This window comes from Pogoniulus pusillus, chromosome 5 (assembly GCF_015220805.1).
Source record: "Pogoniulus pusillus isolate bPogPus1 chromosome 5, bPogPus1.pri, whole genome shotgun sequence".
NCBI classification, from domain to species: domain Eukaryota; kingdom Metazoa; phylum Chordata; class Aves; order Piciformes; family Lybiidae; genus Pogoniulus; species Pogoniulus pusillus.
Genome location: NC_087268.1, coordinates 25504189 through 25526853, shown reverse-complemented (window position 1 = coordinate 25526853; position 22665 = coordinate 25504189). Strand labels below are relative to the sequence as shown.

The following is a 22665-nucleotide window of genomic DNA, read 5'->3' as shown; positions in this document are numbered from 1 at the left end:
CAATGCAGTTTACTCGCGCACAAGCAGTACTTAGTGTTACACTGTCACCAGAGATATGGTGTGAATTCTCACCCTGTGTACATGCACCTGTACTATCTCAGTGAAGTCTCTGGTAAAAGTAGTGTCACTCCACAGAACTGCTGTAACTGAGATTTCTAACAACAATTAATCGACAAGACAGGGAAAAATGGAAGGCAAAATGTCTGAATCTGCCAATGGTCAATTTGTTGGCTTTTATTTGTAAAAGTATGATGTGTGTAAGGTACAGGAAAATGCATCCACATCCTACAGTGCCTCCAAGACACTCTTCCACATGCAGCAGAGCATTCTTCAATATTTACTTCCTAACAAAAAATGGCAGCAAGCCTAGCAGTTTATGAAGTATAAAAAAGAGAGGAGAGGAGAGGAGAGGAGAGGAGAGGAGAGGAGAGGAGAGGAGAGGAGAGGAGAGGAGAGGAGAGGAGAGGAGAGGAGAGGAGAGGAGAGGAGAGGAGAGGAGAGGAGAGGAGAGGAGAGGAGAGGAGAGGAGAGGAGAGGAGAGGAGAGGAGAGGAGAGGAGAGGAGAGGAGAGGAGAGGAGAGGAGAGGAGAGGAGAGGAGAGGAGAGGAGAGGAGAGGAGAGGAGAGGAGAGGAGAGGAGAGGAGAGGAGAGGAGAGGAGAGGAGAGGAGAGGAGAGGAGAGGAGAGGAGAGGAGAGGAGAGGAGAGGAGAGGAGAGGAGAGGAGAGGAGAGGAGAGGAGAGGAGAGGAGAGGAGAGGAGAGGAGAGGAGAGGAGAGGAGAGGAGAGGAGAGGAGAGGAGAGGAGAGGAGAGGAGAGGAGAGGAGAGGAGAGGAGAGGAGAGGGAAAAGGAAAGGGGAAATGAAAGGAAAGAGGAAATGAAAGGAAAGGATTTCTGGGGACCACTCTGTATCTTAAGCTCAGTACCTGTATTCAACCCATTCTGCTTGCTGCTCAACCCCAATTACAATGAACTAGCTCACTGCTCAGCCCCAATTACAATGAAAGTATTTAATTTCCTCTTTGATTTCCTTTCAACAACAAATTGCAACTTGTGACACTTCAGGTAATTTTGGTAGCTCATTTAACACACACTGAAACCTGAATATCTGCTGATTATGTTCCCTAGCTCTGGCTCGTTGCAATAAAGGATGGAGAAAGGAGATGCAATCTCTGGAGATTGAGAACCTGAACATGATTACTGCTGGCTGAAAACTTGTTTCGTCCCAGTAGTCTTGGGGTACAGCTCGAATCTTTCATGGATGATTAATAAACTATAGGCCGATCAATGAAACTGTGCCCTAAATGTATCTGTAACCAACAGAGGCGGGATCAAACAAGTCTAACCAGCTAGCATCCTGTAATTTACAACTCTTGATGTAGTAAAACAGAGTAATTAATCTAATTTACTGTGGCTGGTTTCTCTAGCCCAAGTACCTGAGTCACCAAAGTGATTATTATTTCCCCTTCCCTGCTTCCTACTCAGCATTAAAATTATTAAAGTGATGGACTAGCCTCAAAGATCTGTGTTCATAGTGAGGTGAACCTTCCTCTGTCAGCAACCCCACTGAGTCCAAGTAGTGAAAATTCAGGATTATACTCATTGCTGGTGAACACTTATCAAGAAAATATTAAGCTTTCCATTAAGCAGTTTTTAGTGTCAAGTCTTGGAAATCTTTAAATTCTGTCAGTAATATCAAACTTCAAAATTATTTCTTATACTTAATTTCTCTGAGCAGCAGAGTCATTTATTTCCAGGAATAATAAAGACTGCAGAACATACTCTTATCTTTCTGGAGGGATGATGAGCTGGCCTCAGTAAAGTTGTTAATGATGTAAAATAAAATGCTAATTAAATAGCACAATCAAAATCAAGCTATTAAAAAACAGCCATGGAGACAGTATATGATACTGTGTACCACCCTTTTGCTTACATTGTTACATAAATAATACAGGCATATCAAAAATATAATAAATCACAGAAGGCTGTTTCTATAGCCAGAAGTTTCTCAGACTGTAGGTCATGACCCTCCATGGGGATTCATGAATGAGTTTGAATAGGGTCACAAAAAAAAAAACAGTGAGAAGCAAGGGCAGTTATTTCCCCCTAAGTTGAGCAGCCTGGTCCTATAGCAGGGCAACAAGAGAGCAAATTGTAATTAGTGTCTGCAAGTATTTATACTTGCTGGGGAACTGCTAAATACTTTTAATTACAGCAGATCACTTTCTCTAGGAGAGGGGAGTAATATAGGCTAGAATTAAAATTGCTGGATAGTTGCTAACTGCCTTTCATTGCAGGCAATAGATCTATTTCTCCAGGGAGAAAGAATAAACTTGTGACTGGATCCTATTCTCTCATCATTTAGAAATGGGGCCATTACCAACTCGGGGTCATGCAAATATGCAATCAAACACAGCTGTATTTCCAAATGGCGTAAGAAAGAAATCAATAGTCTCATTTGCAGAACGAGTGACCATCAAAGTAAAGAGTGGAGTGCCCTATGCACACTGCATTGCATCCTGGTAAAAAAGGACTCCTATTAAAAGGCTGAAAATCAGAGGGTAATTGAAAAAGTAGGATGATCTCACTGAAAAGCACTTCCATATTTCTCTGTGCTGCCCTCTCTGTCATCTGAACTCACTTTCTTGCCCAGAGGGGGTCACCGTTTCAAAGCTGTTAGCAACTGGATGGATGTACCAAGATGGAAACTGGAGAGCACCGCTTGAGGCTGCAGTCCAGCACCACACGGTCTGGCTCAGGTAGCACACCAAACAGGTCAGACAAGAGCTTTCTGCTCTTACCTCCTCAGGGCAGCTTTCATCAAGACTAGAAGAGAAAATATCCAGATCTTCTCCATCTCTCAGAGTTAGAGATATTAGAGAAATACAAGAGTGATATGCACCCCACATCTCCATATCAGAGCCTTTTAAGTGTCACCAAAGTCCATATTTTCTGTCTTGAGAACTCACAGTTTCACAGTATCACAGTATCACAGTATCACCAAGGTTGGAAGAGACCTCACAGATCATCAAGTCCAACCCTTTACCACAGAGCTCAAGGCTAGACCATGGCACCAAGTGCCACGTCCAATCCTGCCTTGAACAGCTCCAGGGACGGCGACTCCACCACCTCCCCGGGCAGCCCATTCCAGTGTTCAATGACTCTCTCAGTGAAGAACTTTCTCCTCACCTCCAGCCTAAATCTCCCCTGGCGCAGCCTGAGGCTGTGTCCTCTTGTTCTGGCACTGGCCACCTGAGAGAAGAGAGCAACCTCCTCCTGGCCACAACCTCCCCTCAGGTAGTTGTAGACAGCAATAAGGTCTCCCCTGAGCCTCCTCTTCTCCAGGCTAAACAATCCCAGCTCCCTCAGCCTCTCCTCGTAGGGCTGTACTCAAGGCCTCCCTCCAGCCTCGTCTGTAGGGTCTGTGAGGCCTGTGGCTACAGAGCAGCCTGGCTGCCTTCTTGACATCATAGCTACTGTGTATTTTGCTCCAGAAATGCTCTGCAGCTTCCCAGAAGGGGCGAGAGGAATGTGAGCTGACAGCAAGCTCGCTGATGGACATGCCCTTATCTTGGCAGCAAAGGCCTCTACTGCACACTGCCCAGGACTGTACCCTGCGGTGTGACACACTCTGCCTGGGGGAGCAGTTCAGAAAAGGGATCCTGGTAATGAAGAACCTGGGGAAAAGTGTGGGGGGAGGGGGGTGTGAAAAATAAGGAAAAGTATATTTCAGGTGGTTCAGTTTTCTGACCTGTTGCATTACAAAACCGCATGAACATCTTTGGTGGCCTGAGCCAAGAACAAGAAACATCAACACTGACTTAAACAGCACTGCCACATAGTGGCTGCATGTGTGGGAAAGACTGGCCCTGGCTGCCGGCAGGAGAAAAGGAGGAGAGGTGATCTGAATCGTGTCGGAACGGCTTGGCCATGGAAAAGAGTTCCCACAGTGAGAGGAGGCTCCTGAGTTGTGCCAGCAAAGGCATAGGCAGTGTAGGCCTCAGCAGAGGAGGGCAACGAGGCTGATGAAGGGCCTGGGAAGTAAACCTTGTGAGGAGCAACCAAGGGAGCTGGGGCTGTTTAGTTTGAGGAAGAGGAGGCTGAGGGGAGACCTCGTCACTGTCTACAGCTGCCTGAAGGGACACTGTGGAGAGGCTGCTGCTGGTTTCTTCTCAGAGGTAATTAGTGATAGAACAAGAGGGAATGGCCTCATGCTGCGATTGTGTAGGTTTAGACTGGACGTTAGAAAACGTTTTTTCCCAGCAAGAGTGGTCAGACATTGGAATGGGTGGCCCAGGGAGGTGGTTGAGTCACTAACCCTGGATGTGGTTAGAAGTCATTTGGATGTGGTGCTTGGGGATATGGTTTAAGGGTGGGCTTTGTAGAGTAGGGATATCAGTTGGACTTGGTGATCCTGAGGGTCTTTTTGCAACCAGAATGTTTCTGTGATTCTGGGATCAAAGTTGGGCAGCTTGAAACCCAAAAAGATATAGCCTTCCACTAGTGAGAGTGATTAGGCTGCTGAGGGAGGAGATTAACTTGTTTTGACCTGGGGTCTCTCTTGCTTTTGTTTGCTATAAGTGAGATGAAATAGTCCTAATGAGCTCCTTGCAGAGGAGAGAGCCCACTGAACTGGAGAGTGTCTGCCCTGTACCCAGTGACATGGATGGCATGTAGGGCATTGTATCCAAAGAACATGCAAATATGATGACCTTTAGGTGCTACTAAAATATACATAACCCTAGTTTTCCTAACACAAAAACTGACGTGTTCATGCTATTAGCACATTCCCACTGAGCTGATGGACATCCCCAGCCCTTCCCATGGGTTCTCAGCCCACTGCAGAAAGTCAGCACTATGCACTATGACCCTCCTGAGAGTCACACCACCTTGTTTTCTGACTATGTAGTGTGTAACACGTAGCAAACTATGCTATGGAGGCCCAAGTTACTCCAGAAAGTGCCCCAAACAGAAATCCAGCTTCCAAAATCGAGTAGAAACTCTTCTATTTCTGCATACCTGTCAGATATGCAGGGAACTACTCAGGGCATCATTTCACGTCTTTCTGTGTAATGCTTTGTGACTGCAGGTTTTACCAAGTTTTTCTTCTCAGCCTGACAGCCGTGTTTTTACTAGCCACAAAGGTTACCTCCATGCTCTCCAGTGCTGAGTGGGGTGCCTGCAGGCTGTGCAGCTTGTTCAGGCATAGTGATGTAGCCTGCATCAGCCTAAGAATTTCCTCTCTAAAGAGAAAATTACTGTTTAATTCTACAGTGGCTCTTTGTACTCGTTAACTTGGGGCCCTTTCTATGCCAGATGAGGCACAACCTGGACAGGTACATCTGGGAAGGAAATACTCTGAGCAGCTCTAAGTAGAATCGAGGCTTTAAAGTAGATTTTCAAAGCATTATACATTTCATTTTGCTTAGCAGCTGGTTACTATGCCAGAGCCATGAATTACACCACTTGAAGTGATTGAATGAAGGGAAAGAATAATAATAATAAAGTGGCAAACTAGCTCAGGGATAGGCTTGGGAGTCCTATTAAACCTGAGAGGCTACAATTTCTATTCCCAGACCTGCTGGTTAACACAAGAACGAGCACCGTGTTTCCCCACCCCATTCAAAGAGTTGTACTAGGAAAAAGCTGAGGAGCAAACCAGCGACAGGTCAATCTTGTACTGTGTGGTCAGAAATTAACATGGCAGCACTCAAAAAAAGCCTGCAGCAGCGCTGGCAAGCTTTGCAAAATTTACAATTATAGCTGCAGGCTTCATTGCAAAAGAAACCAAATATGTGATATTTATTTCTGTGGAAGAATGGGAGGAGACTAATGGTAAAAAAGAGAGAGTGGGACTGTGAAAGCAGGGAGAGGGGAAGGCAGCGAACCAAGCCCTGACGAGTTTTCAGGGACCCACAGAAAAAAACCATCTAGAGTAGCTCAGATCTCAAATACCGTGCAGTGCTTTGACAGTCTTCTGGTTTATGGTGTACTTACCAAAACGTTCTTACATTTATTAGACTGCAATGTCCATTTGGCTATAGACTCTCTGCTACTTTGCTCATACTTGGACATTTTGGACACGTGACAAAAATGTGTGTAACGCATTTTTTAAAGTGTTGATTGTGCTCGTAATTTTCGAGTCAAAATATAAAATAAACATCTCTGCCCTTTCTTCCAGCAGGCAGCACAGAGATCTGCTCTCCGCGTTCTATCTGACAGGTACATTTTGTCATTTTTATGAACTATAAATTGCTTTATGAAACGTTGAGCCCTATTTATTGTGGCGTATAACTCATAATCGGATTTTGTCCCCAAAGTATCTGTGAACTGGGATGTTAAACATTTTGCATGCTTGGATTTGTCATGCATGTGTAGAGTTTATTACTGGAAAAATCACAGTCGTGTTGTATTTCATACAGAGTATGCAGAATCCCTTGTTGTGATACCAAACGAGAGATAAGAAACTTACTGCAGAAGGCATGAATGATGCAGTAAATTCTGAGCTTTAGAGTTTGCTGCGATATATCTGAGCTCGTTTTTCAACAATAAGTACTTCATTTATTCCGAGATGTTCTCTTTTGACTTTTTCCAAATCCTTTCCCTGGGAATTACTCTTCTTTTGATGAGATTATCTGTATGTTTTATGAACATAAACAATGCCCTTTTATACTCCTTGAATTTTGAGGGATTGGTATTTTGGAGGAATTTAATTCAGTTTTTTTTACTTCTTCTGGCACTGCAGCAGTGCTCCAGGCAGATAAGCAGGAGATCAAATCCTTAGATGGTGTTCAGGTTTTACTCAGCTCTTTTTCAAGCAAATACCCAATAATTTCAATGGGAAACTTGCCCAAGTGAGGAATTCAGGATTTGGGCCATAGTAAATGTTATAGTTGGGCTGTAGGTCTGCAGAGGTATTTACCTTAAATGACTTTTATGAAAGAGGATTGATTGAAATATAAGGTAGCTTTCTAAGATGATCCTGATTTCTTTTCCAGTTTTGGGAACAGGGGGAGGGAAGGGGGAGGAGAGACTGTACATTTTAGTGCCTGTGAAAAAGAACTAGCAGATTTACATTTATCCACAAATGAGGTACTGTGTCATGCAGGCTGACACAGAGTAAATTTCCCCATGCCTTGTTGGCAGCCCCCTCTGCTCCGTCTGGCCCCCCGCCCCCCGCCTCCCTGGGAATAAGCAGTAATTGACTCTGGAAGCCAGCTCAGGCCAGGATTTCTCCAGAGCAGAGCCTGTCACTTAGACTGAATTATATGTTGTGCATGGATGAATAACATTTCTCTCTACTCGGAGGCTAAGACCGCCAAAATTATCGACCTTCCTCCTCCCCGCTAAGTTTACAAACATTGTTTTGTTTAGAATTTCCCTGCCCCCTACCCCCCGAGGAAAAAAAATTCCCAAGTGAAATGTGTGGGATATGGGTGAAATCACTGGCACAGTTACAGGACACACAAGTATTTGCTGTAACTGGGATGAATGCAGAAAGAAGGAGGCATCAGAGACAGCATTCTGCACCTCTCCCTGGAGGTGCTGAAGTTCACTCAGGCAAAGCAGCTTCTGCACTTGGTGGGGGACAATACTGTGACCAAAGGAAATGTGGAGTGCTTTTTCTCACCAACCTTTCCCTGAGCTGAATGGTGAGCATTGCTGCAGAACTGCCCCTGGAGGTAGTTAACAATCTCTAAACCCTACAGTGAGCTCTTTGTCTCCCCTAAAAATAAAAGTGGTGGTGATGGATAGATGGTCTCCACCATCATGGGTGGTGAGAGAGTTGCAAGCAGGCTGCCCTCATCTTCAGGGCAAAAGGGCTTAAATGTTGCCCATCCCACCTCAGATTTAGTATTTCTGATCAGATATTCCACTCTCTTACCCTAAAAGCAGTCCCGGAGAGTACAATTTTGCCATGTGCTCTGTAAAGATTCATCTGCCAGAGGCACCCTCCTCCCCTCCTTGTGCATGGGGTGCTAGGAAGGTTGTGGGTGCACACTGAAAGAGAGAATGGGAGGGCCAAAAATCCCACACTGTGGCAGCAGCTTCTGTGTAGCCTTGGCTAAAGTGAGGATGCCTCTGACACTGATGCTCATTGCTTGTGTCCCAGTAGCAACTAAAAGCTCCTGGTCTCACACCACCAGATCTCAGCCCCAAGAGATATGGCAGCTTAAATAAGAGCTCTCAGTAATTTCAATAGTTTCGCCTGGGTTTTGTTCCATTTTGGTTTTTGATGTTCTCCAGCAGTTCTTGGTACAGTTGTTGCTTTCAGGTTCTATTAAAAAGGTAACAGCTAAACTGAAGGGGAGAGGCAGGGGAAAGAGTTTTTAAACCTGTAGCCATTGATTTCTTTAGCGTATTGCACTCAGTCTTGTTTTCAGAATGACACAGTAACCCCCAGCAGATTTATGTGCAAACACAAAGATTAGTGACCCAGAAGCTTGACTGAAACAGCTTTTCTGCTTCCAGAAGACAGGTTGCTCTGCACTTGCACTGACTGTTTTGTCAGGAAAGATGCACTGGCCCCATTAGCTTTTCATTCTCTCATGAAAAAGCTTTGGTGTTTATACAGCACAGCTTGGTTTTAATTTTATTGTTCTCTTCAGTAAAGTGATCCTAGATTGCTCAGTTTCTGGGACAGAACAGAGCAAGGACTTAACTCACATACCTTAATGGTATAGTGCTAACATATATTCAGTTGTCTGACTCTCACATCCACTGCCTGAATAGCTTTCAAATGAAGAAAAATGTCTGTAGCTAAAATATTCAGTGTGTTCTGTTGTTGTTTAATAGTAAGCAGTGTGGTTAAGCCAAGTCTTAAACCTGCTTAATCCTGCTGAGCTAAACAGATTTTATTATTGACTCACGTGGTCCCAGAACTCTGACTTTAAGCTGAAGTTAAAAGCTAATTTTTTGCAGTCTGTTCCACTAACCCAGAAGCACTTGCATGCTAGATACATTTGCAGTGGAGAAAGTGGAGAATGTCCAGCTGTAAATTACAGCTGTTTGTAGTCATACCCAAATACAACACTCATTACTATGCTTTTGTTCTTTTAAGACTGAAAAGCCCACCATGAGAGAGACTACAGAGTACTTAATCCACACATTAAATTTACTTGCACCTCATATTAATGTGCAAGATAAGATTTTCCATGAAGTAAAGATTTATAGTGGTACTAGAGCACTTTCATTCCCCCTAGCTGTTTTTATTTCTCTGGTGCAAGCCAAGTGGGTCTGCTGAAGAGTTTCGCACACTTAAAGGAGAGTGTTGTACCACCACTGAATTTCCTCTCTTAGCGTAATAAGGGAAAGATAACTTGTTCACCACAGTGCTTGGGTGGTACTTAGGAGCCATGCCTAATTCACAGTTGTGGTCTGTTATCCTTTCTGTGTACTTACACTGAAGAATGCTAGCTGTATCCCTATGAACCATGATGCAGGCATGTAGGGCAGAGGTAGAAGTGAACCTGCTCATCCCAGCAGCTATATGTCCAAGCTGGCAAGCCTGACCATCCCAGCTGATAAGGAGTCTGAGTCACTAGCTTATGCACAGTACCTGATTAGTATATCTGTCATCCAGACCTGAACTGTTAAGTACAGGCTATGATAAGCCTTTTTGGTTTCCTACTTTGGGCTGTTGATAGACAAAGCATCTCAACACTAGCATTCATTTGTCAGTGTATAAAAGCCCCGCTTATGATGGTTGGTGAGTTGAACAGCTTGTCTGAGCTTCTGTCCACCTTCCTGTCAGGCAGAAGGGATACTACTTTGTATTTCCAGGTAACCATGTCTTGTCTGTCCATGTCTGATCACATTGAAATGCAGGCTGCGCCAGGCATGAGCAGGTTTACCCTCGTGGGTCTCGCCAATTACACTTAAGATCCTGAAGGGCAAACAAATACTCCCTATAGTCTTCTGGAGCAGTAAAGGGTTTGGGGAGCTTAGCAGTGGGTGGTGTGAAGAAGCAGAGCCTAAGATCTGTGGAGAGAGAGACATTTGTGAGCACAGGTACAGCTGCACAGCCTCTTGTGGGTGCGTGCTTATGTTTAGCACTCAGCTGCAAGGAAAGTTGAATGGAAAAGGTTGACCTGGGACAATTCAATCCATTCCCCTGACCATGTAAGCAGCCACAGGATCAATGATTAGTCCAGTGTATAGTATGACTATTCTTCTTCAGACAAAGCCACATGGAGATACACCATTTGGCTAAAGGGGTCTGGAGAGCGGCTGCCTGTAAAGTATTAAGGCAACAACAGTAAGAAGCAATTTAGACTTTTAACAGCTCACTTAAAGCAGAGAAGGCAGCTGTCCAAGCAGCCTTAAAACTTTCAGTGAACTGAGCCAAAGATTTTTTGTTCTCAAGTATCTGCTTGAACTGTGATTAAGCAAAGCAGCTAAACTTGTGATATCCTCAAATAAGTAAATAGTCCAGTGGCAGATAGCAAAAATACTTAAGTGCTTCATGTTACTCACATACATATATTTGTGTTGGATTGGGTTTTTGATAACATCACCTTTCACACCATGAGAGTTCTTCACATGAGGAGCTATGTGGTTAGCTTATCAGCAGAGTGACTCAGCTATCTGGCTGGTCAAATAGACTTCACATGACAAATCTGTCTAATCAGTGACAGCTGAGGGGAAGCCTTGGCTCAGAATAGCTGATCTAGATCCCAGCAGAGAATGATGGAACTGATATTGTGGACTGTGCAGTAGTCAAAGTTTGGCTGGAGAGAGAGTACATGCACAGTGCTTACTATTACAGAAACAAACACAGCTCTCACAGTGTTAACACATTGCATGAACTTTCTGGATTGTCTTTGAGAGGACAAAGTGAATACTGCCAGCAGTATTTACAGGTTTATCATTTATGCTTTGCATGAAAGGTCATCTGTTTGGAAACAGCCCTCCCATGTGGTACAGAGTAACAAAGGGTGACTGCTGCTAACAATGACCTGGAGTTTCTAAGCTCTCCTCGCTAGAGCTTGAAGAAGGAGTAATGTCTGGCCACAACAACCCCAAGCAGTGCTACAGGCTGGGGACAGAGTGGCTGGAGAGCAGCCAGGCAGAAAAGGACCTGGGGGTGCTGGTACATAGTAGGCTGAACATGAGCCTGCAGCGTGCCTAGGTGGCCAGGAGAACCAATGGCATCCTGGCCTGTATCGGGAGTAGTGTGGCCAGTAGGACAAGGGAGGTTATTCTGCCCCTGTACTCAGCATTGGTCAGGCCACACCTTGAGTACTGTGTCCAGCTCTGGGCTCCTCAATTCAAGAGAGATGTTGAGGTATTGGAACACATCCAGAGAAGGGCGACGAAGCTGGTGAGGGGCCTGGAATGCAAACCCTATGAGGAGAGGCTGAGGGAGCTGGGGTTGTTTAGCCTGGAGAAGAGGAGGCTCAGGGGTGACCTCATTGCTATCTACAACCACCTGAAAAGAGGTTGTAGCCAGGTGGGGTCAGTCTCTTCTCCCAGGCAACCAGCAACAGAGCAAGGGGACAGTCTCAAGTTGTGCCGGCAGAAGTATAGGCTGTAGGTATAGGTATAGTTCTTCACAGAGAGAGTGATTTGTCATTGGAATGGGCTGCCCAGGGAGGTGGTGGAGTTGCCATCCCTGGAGGTGTTCGAGAAAAGCCTGGATGAGGCACTTAGTGCCATGGTCTAGTTGACTAAACAGGACTAGGTGATAGGTTGGACTGGATGATCTTGGAGGTCTCTTCCAACCTAACTGATTCTATGGTTCTATATTTTCCAGTACTGGAAGCTGTTGTGTAGTGAAAAGGGGCTATGAAAGAGGAGCCTGTGTAAAAGACTGTGGGTGAAAAGGAAGAGGTATCTCTGGGACTCTAGTTCTCTTCAGCTTGTGAGCAAGATCTGAAGCACTTGTCTATTCACTGTTGGAAGTTTTCCCATACCTTGACTGTTGCTGGTGTTTGTTTAGAATCGTTCTACCATAGCATGGAAGACATAATTTGGGGGTACTGCAACACTGCATGAGAAGATGGAGCAGAGCTGTCACAGGGAACCAAAACAGTTTTGAGTCCTAGGTAGCAATGCTAAATACTGTAATTCCCTTGGTGTTTGGCTGGGGGGACTTGAAAGAAAAGGGAAAAAAGGAGGAAAAAAAAATTAGTTAAGATGGATTTTTTTTCTTCAAGGAAGTGATAGTGTTCTGCTGTCTTGGCAGCCAAACATTACTTACCTCCTTATGCACAACCCTATGATTTCTCGAAGGCTCCCTCCCCAAAGATTCCTAGGGGAAGACCGTCAGTTCTAGTTCCTAGAAACACTGGCATTTTGAGAAACATCTATCTGATAAAAGAAAGGCCTGGCTAGTATTCTCTGATGTATTTTCTTTAGCTTGGTAGATCTTTTAAGAACCATTGTGTGGATAATTACAGAATTAACAGGAGAGGGGAAAGGGAAAAGGTGCAGGTCCATGGTCTTTCATGTATTAGTAAGGGTAAAACAGATCCCATTGCTGGCTGGCAGCATAAAGAATATGCAGAGTGCTAAGGGAAAAAGACTGTATATGTGTGCAGCATATGAAGTGCCTCAGCATATGATTAACCTCACTGGATATGTAGTAAATAGTAGATAACTGTGATCAAAAAAGTATTCATGTGATTTATCAAACTGAGCAACTGTGCATTTTGCAGTGAAGCAGGAGGTCAATCCTGAAATCTAGGGCAAGTAGAGCAATAGGAAATTGCAGGGACTAAGAAGTTAATCATACTGTTGGACTGCTTCCATCTGGTTTTGAAAGGCAGAGTCAGTACAGTGCTAGCAAGGATGCTTCACGGTAACAGATCAGGAATTAATTTTTTCAGCAAATCTTCAGCTATCATTTGCGGTAACACAGGCTTATAAAAATGTAATTTAATTTCTTGGGAATAAATCACATAGGACAAGAAGTGTAAGTGCCTTTTTTTTATGTGTGTATCTGAGGAAAATAAAAATAAAAATTGAGAGCAGGAGGAACAGCAAAAAATCTGAGAGGTAACAAACATTAACATATGAATCTTGAAAGGTGTAAATGGTCAACCAGTTAAATTGTGCAGGTAATTGTCTTTGAAAAATCAGTTTTCAGTTGAGAAACCTCCTCATTTTTATGACCCTTGGAGGCATAATCTTATCTAGCCTGTCCATCCATCCTCATCATCCTGGGTCAAAGGAGCACTGACTTAAAGTATCATTGAATTGAAACTCTGAACACCACTCTCATATATCCTGACTACATACCTATGGGCAGTGAATTTGTTAATGAATTCTGTTTTCTTTATTATTGATGTTGCTTATGATATTTCAATGAGAGATTGAACATTATGCTACCTTTGGGCAATGCCAGACCCCCTAGGCAATGAACATGTGTAGAACAAAGGGAGTTTTAACCTTGATAATAACTCCAATAGCAAAAAATTACTTTATTGGAAGAGGTAAGACGTCTGCTAGCTGATAACATTAGGCTGTTCTTATTTCGGCAGTGGGATAAGAGAATAAGAGACCTACTATGAATGATGTATTGTGCTATTTTTAGTGCTATGCTGCAAAAGGGAAATCTTATAAATACATTTGTATCTGTTTCCTGGCAGTCTGACAAAAGGGAGATCAAGTTTACGCAGCATCAGTAGCAGGAAACTGGGGACCATGCTGTTCCCACAAATCATCACACTTTCATTAGCAACTTATTTTAAGAAAAGCTGAAAATTGTAGTGAGTAGCAATACCTCAGCCTGGTCCAGCTACGTGACATAATTGTGGGGCTTTTAACCCTTGTGAATTGTGCCCTAGCTGTAGCTCAGAGAGTCTGTAGAGCAGGTGCAGTAATACTAAGGAGAAATTTCAGTTCCCTTTTGGTGAGGCAGTAGTCCATGCTACTGATGGGAATTCCCCTCTTGAAGCTTTAATTGTTCAGTAATCAGCCAGGTACAATAGGGCTTTCTGGCATCAGCTGCATAGATGACATGCTCACTTCAGCTGGCTTTTATGGCCTTCTTGCAAAGGTGGCCCTTGGCTCTTTGAGGGATGAGAAGGACAGAACAAAGAAGCAGAACAATGTCCAATTTCTTTTTCATGGGAAAAACAAACAAACAAACAATCAGCATGTGCAAACTGAAAGAAGCCCTGTGATTTCCCCATGAGGATTAGTGTGAGATGCCCCTGCAAGGAGATCACATTGTCATGATCTGAAATACTTTGCTCTCCCATGTAGTCCTATCCAGATGTCTTCTCTTTTTTTTTCATGGCTGTCTCAGTTGTCATGTAAGTTGCAGGAAAACTTTTATCCTTTCCTGTCTTGGAGAAGAGTTGGCTTTATTCTGGCACTGGGGAAGGGTTCACACTGTTCTGGGTTTCTTGCATTTCAGTGAAAGAAAATGTGTGATCTTTTAACAGCCTGGGTTTCTTCCTAGAAAGAAAATGGAACATTTATGAAATCTGACAGGACTCTTAAGATGAAGGAACAGCTTCCTGCTTAGCTATTTCACATATGCTGGTGTAAAGGTACAGCAGCAGTCCAGTAGGGTCCTGGCATGGTGTGATCGACCAAATTGTATACAAATGCTTTGCCCTGATAAATATCACAGCTGAAAAAAATCAGGCATGTTTGGTAGCACCTCTAGACGAGTCTTTCACTAAAAATGCCTTGGGAAAGACTCCCATACAGAACTTCTTGAGTAAAGGATCAGATTCAGAAGCTATTTTCATCTCCTCCAGAACTCTTATTCCTTTGGCAATGTTTCCATTTTACTCCCTTATCAGAAAGAACCAGTGCAGGCTAGGTAATATATGTGGGCAATCTCATGGCTACCCATGATTTTGGGCCCAAAAAATGGCATTTAAGTCTCCTGAGGACCATCATCTGTACTCAGAACCAAATTCCTACTGAAGTCTGTGAAGAGATGGATACTCTTCCATAGGTTCCCATCAGTTTTGGAGATCCTAGAGATTGCAAAAGTCTCAACCTATCCATGGAATTGTTTCTTTTCTTCCTTCTATTAAACAAAACAAAACCAAATAACCAAAACATCCCTTTTTTTCTGGGCAGTGCCTTGAAATCTACATACTGAAGTAAGGCCACATTTGTAAAATTTCTATGCCACTCAGAGCTTCCAAAGTAGCAGCTTGACCCTATGTTCCTGAGATACCCAGAGGCCAAATTAAAATTCTTGAGAGTTTTGGGTGAGTGAGGAATGTTACACTTAGTTTGAGCTGGTTAAAGAGGAATACTCCTTCCATGCATGTGAGAAGTCTTCTATGCAGACATCAGGAGGTGTATTTATGCACATTTCAGCCAAAGCTGACAAATTGGCTTTGCAGGCAAACTTGTTGGATTACCCAGTTTTTTTGTGGCTGCAGGGAGCATTCTTTCTTGCTAAATGTGAAAACTAAGTAGAAAAATTGGAAACTTCTTGTTTAGTTTGACTGGGATCTTTTTTTCTGCATGAAATGAAAGTTTAAATAATACTTATTTGCTTTTAACATTTTGAACCCCACAGTGGTTCTCATTGTGGTTCATCAGTGGCTGATAGGTGCACACTAGCAATGATTCGTGCTTTACATTGACTGTAGACTTCAAAGTCTACTTTAACCTTCAGTGATCAGATTTTCACCAGTGCAAAATGAAATAGCTTCACTGATTTCAGTAGTGTTATCCTAATTTCCACCCACTGAGATTTTGACCTCAGCTCTTTGGAAATATTTCCAGCTTTTGAAAATCACATCACTCACTATTTGCACTTTCAAAGATTGCACAAGTGAATTATTTTGAAGGAATACACTTGACAAGTGGTTCAGGCAATTGGGATTCAGTTATGGTTCTGCTCCAATTCAGTCTGACTATCAGCTGCCTTGACACTGTTATTGGTAACCTGATGAGTAGGGCTGCAGGGAAGGTACTCAGACTTCTGAACTACTGGTGCTTTTTTAATGCAAACCATCACCCCAAAATCTCAAATGGCTCATTTTCCAAAGTTGCAGGGTTTTTTGCTTAGTCAGCATTTCCAGAAGGTCTATCTGGTGACGTTTTCTTTACAGGTTATCAGAACGAACACTGCTTTGTTTATATTTTATATTACAGTTGGACTTAATGCTCTAAAAGGTCTCTTCCAACAAAAAGAATTCTATGATTCTAAGATCTTTCATTATTATGACCTGGGGCTATTTAGTCTTGGAAAGGGAAAATTGAGAGGAGAACTTACTAATGTTTATAAACATCTGAGTGATGAATTTCAAGAGGGGCCTAGTCTTTTTTCAATGGTGTGCTGTGATAGACAGCAGGCAGTGGATACAATCTTAGAACACAGGAAGTTCCACCTCAGCATAAGGAGAAACTTTTAACTGTAAGGCTGACAAAGCACTGGAACAGGCTGCCCAGAGCCTGCTTTACTCTAGAGATTTTCAAGACCCATCTGAATGTGTTCCTGAATGACCTGCCCTAGGTGATCCTGCGTTGGCAGGAGGGTTGAACTCTATGATCTTCAGAAGTCCCTTCCAACCCCTACCATTATATGATTCTTTTGGAGTTCTGTTTCAGGGAAAGATTTAGAATTGGAGAATTTTGGTTTAGACTGAAATGGCATGAAATTCCCCTCAAAATGAAAGACTTTCCTTCTCTTAAGAACTCTGTTTATGCAGACTGCCCTTTTTGTAGTCAGAGAGGGACCAGATGATATTATGGATGTGTGCTTTCATTTGGTTTTGACTTATACATAAAATTAAATCTGACTTGAAAGTGAGTGTAAAGAGTCTAAGTTCAGACATTACAATTTTATAACCTGAAAAATTATATCATTTTGAAAAACAGACACAAATATAAGTTACTTAAATTAGCTATTTTCGTGACATATGTTATCTGTAATATATTCTGCAATCTTCTGGCATTTTGGCAAATAATAGAATTATTTATTTCAAAGGCAGGCTGTGATGGTTTGGATGTTCCCCACCCCCCCACACTTTATAAATCACCCAGACTAGACTCAGTCGGCTCTGGAAATATGAATGAAACTTATTATTTACAGCTAGCACAATATACAAGCAGATATTTACAGTATATACAGTTATAGACAGAAATATACAAGGTAAAAGGTAATACAGAAACACAACTCCCCTCCCAGAAACCTGAGTCCCTAGGAGGGGCTCTCAACCACCCCTGCACCTTCCCCCGTGCCCCTCTCAACCTTACCCCAGTCCCAAGGAAGAATGGAGGTTTGGCCAAGAGGTTAAGAAGCAAAGGTTGGTTAGGCCAAATGGAAGGTGAGGTTAGGGAGTAAGATGTTGCTCAGCCAGCAGCCCAAGCGAGAGTGAGAGAAAATGGCGAGAGTGTTATCTAATGTTTTCATTTCTTCTTCAGCAAGACTCTGAGGGGAGTAGACATCACCATTGTTTTCCTTTCACAGCCTGCAATCTAATTCTTCTCACCAAAACATTCTAGCTAGCTTCAAACTAGCACACAGGCATTTTATACCTAATGAAGTTTACTTCACATACCAATGTATCTTCTGTGTTAGATTGCTATAGAGATTTTTAAGGTCTTTTTAATTCTTGACTCAGGTGCAAAACTTTTCTTCATTCTGAAGGACTGCCTCTCATACACATTCACACACAATAGAATAGGACCTTCTCTATGTAAATGTGGCAGACAAATAATTCACAAATAACTGTAACTGTTTACTGGCACAAACAAGCATAACTGTGCCAAATGAATACTTTGTCAAATAAAAAAACAAGTGAGCAAATTTAAAGAATCCCATGATCCTGATTTACACAAAGATGCAAATCATCCCAGAAGATCCATAGAGACCTGCCAAGTAAATTTCTTGCTCTGTAATGATCCTTTGAGACACTTTAATATGCTTTTGCAAGGATGTGCTCTGGCCCTGGCATCACGCATACCCAGGGAGGTCTGTGTTGTTTCATACCCTAGCAGCTAATAGTTGCTGACAGTGCAGGTGCTGGCAAGGGGACAACTAAAGCCTGGCTCCCAGCAGCCCAGGACTTTGCTTGCCATTCCCATCTTTCTTTTCTTCTGTCCTACAGCCTCTTTAGAGACAAAAGAGGAAAATCAGACACAGAGCTTCTGTAACAGGCATCTTCCCAAACTCAACCGCAGATCTCCCGTGTTTCCCAAGGGGACTCAGTCCCAGAGATGCTGTCACTGGCTTGCTTTCTGCACCTCATGGAGTCTTTCTGTCTTGCTTGCCCAATCTTCCCTTTCCCCATTCTTGCAAACCATCCTCACCCCACTGGAGTGCCTGAAGTCCTCTCCCAGCCCACCATCTGCCACGAGTCTCCACCAGCTGCCTCTAGTCTCAGGACCACCTACAGGGGACATGCCTCACTGCTTGGAGTGTCATGAGTGAAGCCTGGAAGAGGCTACCCAAGCACCACCCACTGCTGAAATGTTGATATGGGCCCCATCGTTGAAGGGGTGGGACATAAACCATCTGGATAGCAGTATTGCCACCCACCTAGCCAGGGCTGCTCCTTGGCTGCTGGCAGCCACAGTGGTGCAGCCATGCCATCAGCTGGGCATGAAGAGATTTCTGTCTGCACCTTGAGTCTTCTCCATTCAGTCCCCTGCTATAACTATCACTCTTCCTGCTAATGATGCCTTCAAATACGGATTCCTGAAGTCAATTCTTTTAAGGTCATGATGTCCTTTTTCCTAAAACTTAAGAAGCTCAATACTGACTATGTGGAGGTAGAGTGGGTTTGTAAATGTTTGTATCTCTGGTATTAGTCTTTTGACAGCAGACACTAGGACAATATTTCCCACATTAAAAGGGCTCTTGGGGCGGGTTTAGGAACTCTGGCCAGGCAAAAATAGTTGCCTGAAGGAAGAGTAAAAACCTTGGAGAATTACCAGACATTTTTAAAAAATTTTCAGTTAAATGGAGTTTGCAAACTTTGCCCTGAAAAGAGATCTGGTCATGACCTACTATAAATCTTGTATGGCCATTTAAAACCTCACAGTGCTCTGGTTAAACAGCATTTCACCAGACAAAACCTCCAGGGCATGGGGACATTGCTGTGTTTTTCCCTTTTCAAGCTTGTATATTGTCCCCGTAACATATTGCCAGTGTTCACAGGACCAAATGAGGCTGTGGCCTTTCTTTAATGTACTCAGAGCTCTTGTGTCAAGAGCTTGTGAGGTCAACAGGAAAACATGGAGTGAAATCTTGGCTGAGTCTCGGTCTTTCCCATGCTTCCTGGCAATTTCCAACTTCTCAGTCTATTGTATTCACTTAGTAAGATAGAGCTTGTCCCCTGTTCAATGAGAAAAGAAAATAGCTAGAAGATCTAAGTCTCAGAAAATGAACAGTTTTGTGAAAGCCTGGCAGATTCCCAGTCTGCTGAACCTAATAAAAGGCACACTCATTTTTCCAGCTGGAAACACTTTGGTCCAAAACACCCCTCATGCAAACACCTCCTGGGATTTCTGGGAAGAGATACAGTGTACAGAGAATCGTGCTGGACTTCCAACTTGTCAGTTGCCACTGAATTTTCTGAGTATTGTGGTTTCCTAATTAGTTATAAGGCATTGAATGATGGTGCAACGTGCCAGTTTGACGCCTGATAATCTAGGAATTTCTGCCTTGTGTTGCAAGCATATTTGTCCCTCCCCTGGAGCGTTGCGTTACCCCCATGTATATTCTTTATGATTGCAGACAAAGGACGACGTTAAAGCAGATGAGTGCCTTAGCATTTGATGTGGTTAGCTAATCTGAGCAAACACAACATTATTTTCTAAGAAATGTATTTTATTTTTCTGTTTGGTCAGAATTTATTAGTTTATTATTAAAGCCATTTATTAGTATTATAAAAGCCAGGACAGAAAATTTCTGTCACAGTCACTGTACATCGCTGTGCTCCTCTGTTTCTCTGAGGTCTCCCAGGTTGTTTAGACCGGTTTATTATCACAGAGTTGTCCTACTCAAAATACTAGGTTGTTTTTATGGCCAAAAGTCAGCTATGGAGGAGCAGTAAATTGGGAATCTGGTTTGAATTGTTTATATGCTGGTAATTTACCACATCAGCCTTTAAATACAGTGCAGCAAACTCTATGAATACCTTTGGTTAAATGAGGGAGTGTATTCCCACTGGTGCCACATGGAGAAGACATACTGCAGTGTCACAGCACACTCCTTGGCTGCTCTGGAGTTGCAGTCCATAAGAACCATTGACTGCAAACTCCATAACTGCATGGAGTCTAATCCCTTTTCCAGTGAATCCAAGAGGTGCAAGGAGGAAGAAGTGGTGCAATGTGAGTCATCTGGCCAGTGTGAAAAGGGAGATCACAGAGGGAAGGTGAAATCTGGAGGGAGAAAAGACAAGCCTCTGTTCAGTTAAGAAATTCTGTGCTACTTTTTATTAAAGCCATGCCATGCCTGAAAGAATGGATTTTATTTGACTGTTTTCAGGTTGTGATAGGCTGCGGTTTGAGTCAAAGCTTAGCTTGTGCGAATGTTTAGGGTGCTCAAATGCATTTTCTGTGCTTGTAATGAAAACAGTAATAAACCCCAAAAATAGCTGCCTTTTTTTTTCCAGAAGTGACACTCAGCTCACCTGGCAACTGAAATTCCAAAACTAGCAACATGTGTTTCCAAAGCTAAAATGTAAACAGAGTTTGCCTAGTTACTAAGCAATTGCTTTAGGTTTCACTCACACCTGATAAAGAGCTTGTTAAATATATCATTGCAACCTTGGGGGTTTCTATTATTATTCATAGAATCATAGAATGAACCAGGTTGGAAGAGACCTCCAAGATCATCCAGGCCAACCTAGCACCCTGCCCTATCCAATCAACTAGACCATGGCACTAAGTGCCTCATCCAGTCTTTTCTTGAAGACCCCCAGGGATGGTGCCTCCACCACCTCCCTGGGCAGCCCATTCCAATGGGAAATCACTCTCTCTGTGAAGAACTTCTTCCTAATATCCAGCCTATACCTACCCTGGCACAACTTGAGACTGTGTCCCCTTGTTCTATTGCTGGCTGCCTGGGAGAAGAGGCCACCCCCCACCTGGCTACAATGTCCCTTCAGGTAGTTGTAGACAGTAATAAGATCACCCCTGAGCCTCCTCTTCTCCAGGCTAAACAGGCCCAGCTCCCTCAACCTCTCCTCATAGGATTTGTGCTCCAGGCCCCTCACCAGCTTCGTTGCCCTTCTCTGGACATGTTCCAGCACCTCAACATCCTTCTTGAATTGAGTGGCCCAGAACTGGACGCAGTACTCAAGGTGTGGTCTGACCAGTGCTGAGTACAGGGGAAGAATAACCTCCCTTGTCCTACTGGCCACACTGTTCCTGATGCTAGCTAAGACAGCATTTAAATAGCTTAGTTTAAATGGTTTTAATCTAGATACCATCTTGCAGGGGTGGAGTTATTTATTTGTTTGCGAGGCCACATGGCTGGGAAATATCTTATTTAAGCTACATACATCTTTAGTTAACATGACTCATGTTACAACTGGACTGAATAAATCAGCCCTGTATACTAGAAATAAGCAAACAAATGTAAAGCACATAACCATATTAGTAGAACCACAACAAAGTAATTAACAGCAGACACACAGTCATCAAATCAAGGTCACAATTAGGACTTGAGGGAATGAATCAGGGCTTTGAAATATAAAACAAACGCATTTCAGTGCAGAAGGCAATCATCTTTAAATTACAAGCTTGACATGAGATGGAACTACATCCATTTTGTTTTGCACCAGGAAAAATTGAAGAGAAACCAGCTCATGTTTTGACCAACCTTCTCACAAATGTTCCAATCAGTGCAACATATTGAGGAAGACAATCAAAGAGTATTTTCTTCAGTCCTTGCCAGTGGTGCACAGAAGCCTGGTGCTGTTACAGTTGAGCCTAGGGAAGTACTCTCAACAGCAATGCTTAGCTTAGCATTTCCTTCTCATGTCGCATGACTATCATGTATGATTATTCTTCAGCTCTTACCCTCTCCTGACCATCAAACTCAAATCAGAGTTTGAGGTCACTCTGAAAATCATATGCTGTTGCAGCTTTTAAATTATTGATGCAACATTTATGGAAGTACTTTTTGAGGGATTACCAGGTTAAGAACCATGAATTACTATTGGAATAATTCACAAGCAGTAAATGACAGATTTAAGAATCTGGCATGTGCTGCTAGGTTTGGAAACAATGAATGGTTTGACTTGTGTTTTTAGCCTAAGGATCATTATTACACGTGGTGGCTAACTGTCATCACAACACAACCAGTGTAATGACAGAGGTTAAAGCTGGCAATGTTTCTCATAGCCCCATCATTTTTTCTGCTCACTTAACTGCATAGGTGGAGCCTCATTTTCTGGATATGGTCAATACAAACTGGTGATTAGTTTGTAGATCACTGCTGAATATACTCATGGCCTTGCAGGTGGTAACTACCGGCTGAAGTGCAGTGCACCAGTCTCCTGCATGGTCTGTGTCCCAGTGATTAACGACAGCCTTCCCCTGCAGGGGAAGCATTTAAAACCCATGCTCAGCAGGAGCAACTCCTTGAGGCTAGCTAATAACCTCATCAGCACAGTCTCTCCAAGCGTTCTCTAATAATAGTTGCTTCTTTACCTTAAGTTTGGAAGCTGATAGGAATCTGTTCACAGCTGGCTCTGATGACTTTGAGTCTAAGACCACAGCTGGCCTTT

The 22665-nt window shown here is 43.2% G+C and overlaps 1 protein-coding gene across 2 annotated transcripts in view; it reads left to right on the top strand.

Annotated features, from left to right (window-relative positions):
• Nucleotides 1–22665, top strand: part of AFF3 (ALF transcription elongation factor 3) — a 365042-nt gene that overhangs the window by 268074 nt on the left and 74303 nt on the right. Inside the window, exon 9 of one of the 2 annotated variants that reach the window (XM_064143584.1) lies at nt 6183–6220. In XM_064143584.1, the coding sequence (XP_063999654.1) occupies nt 6183–6220 (38 nt within the window). Of the gene's footprint in view, nt 1–6179; nt 6221–22665 lie in introns of both variants that reach the window. The other variant, XM_064143583.1, reaches the window with a different exon arrangement.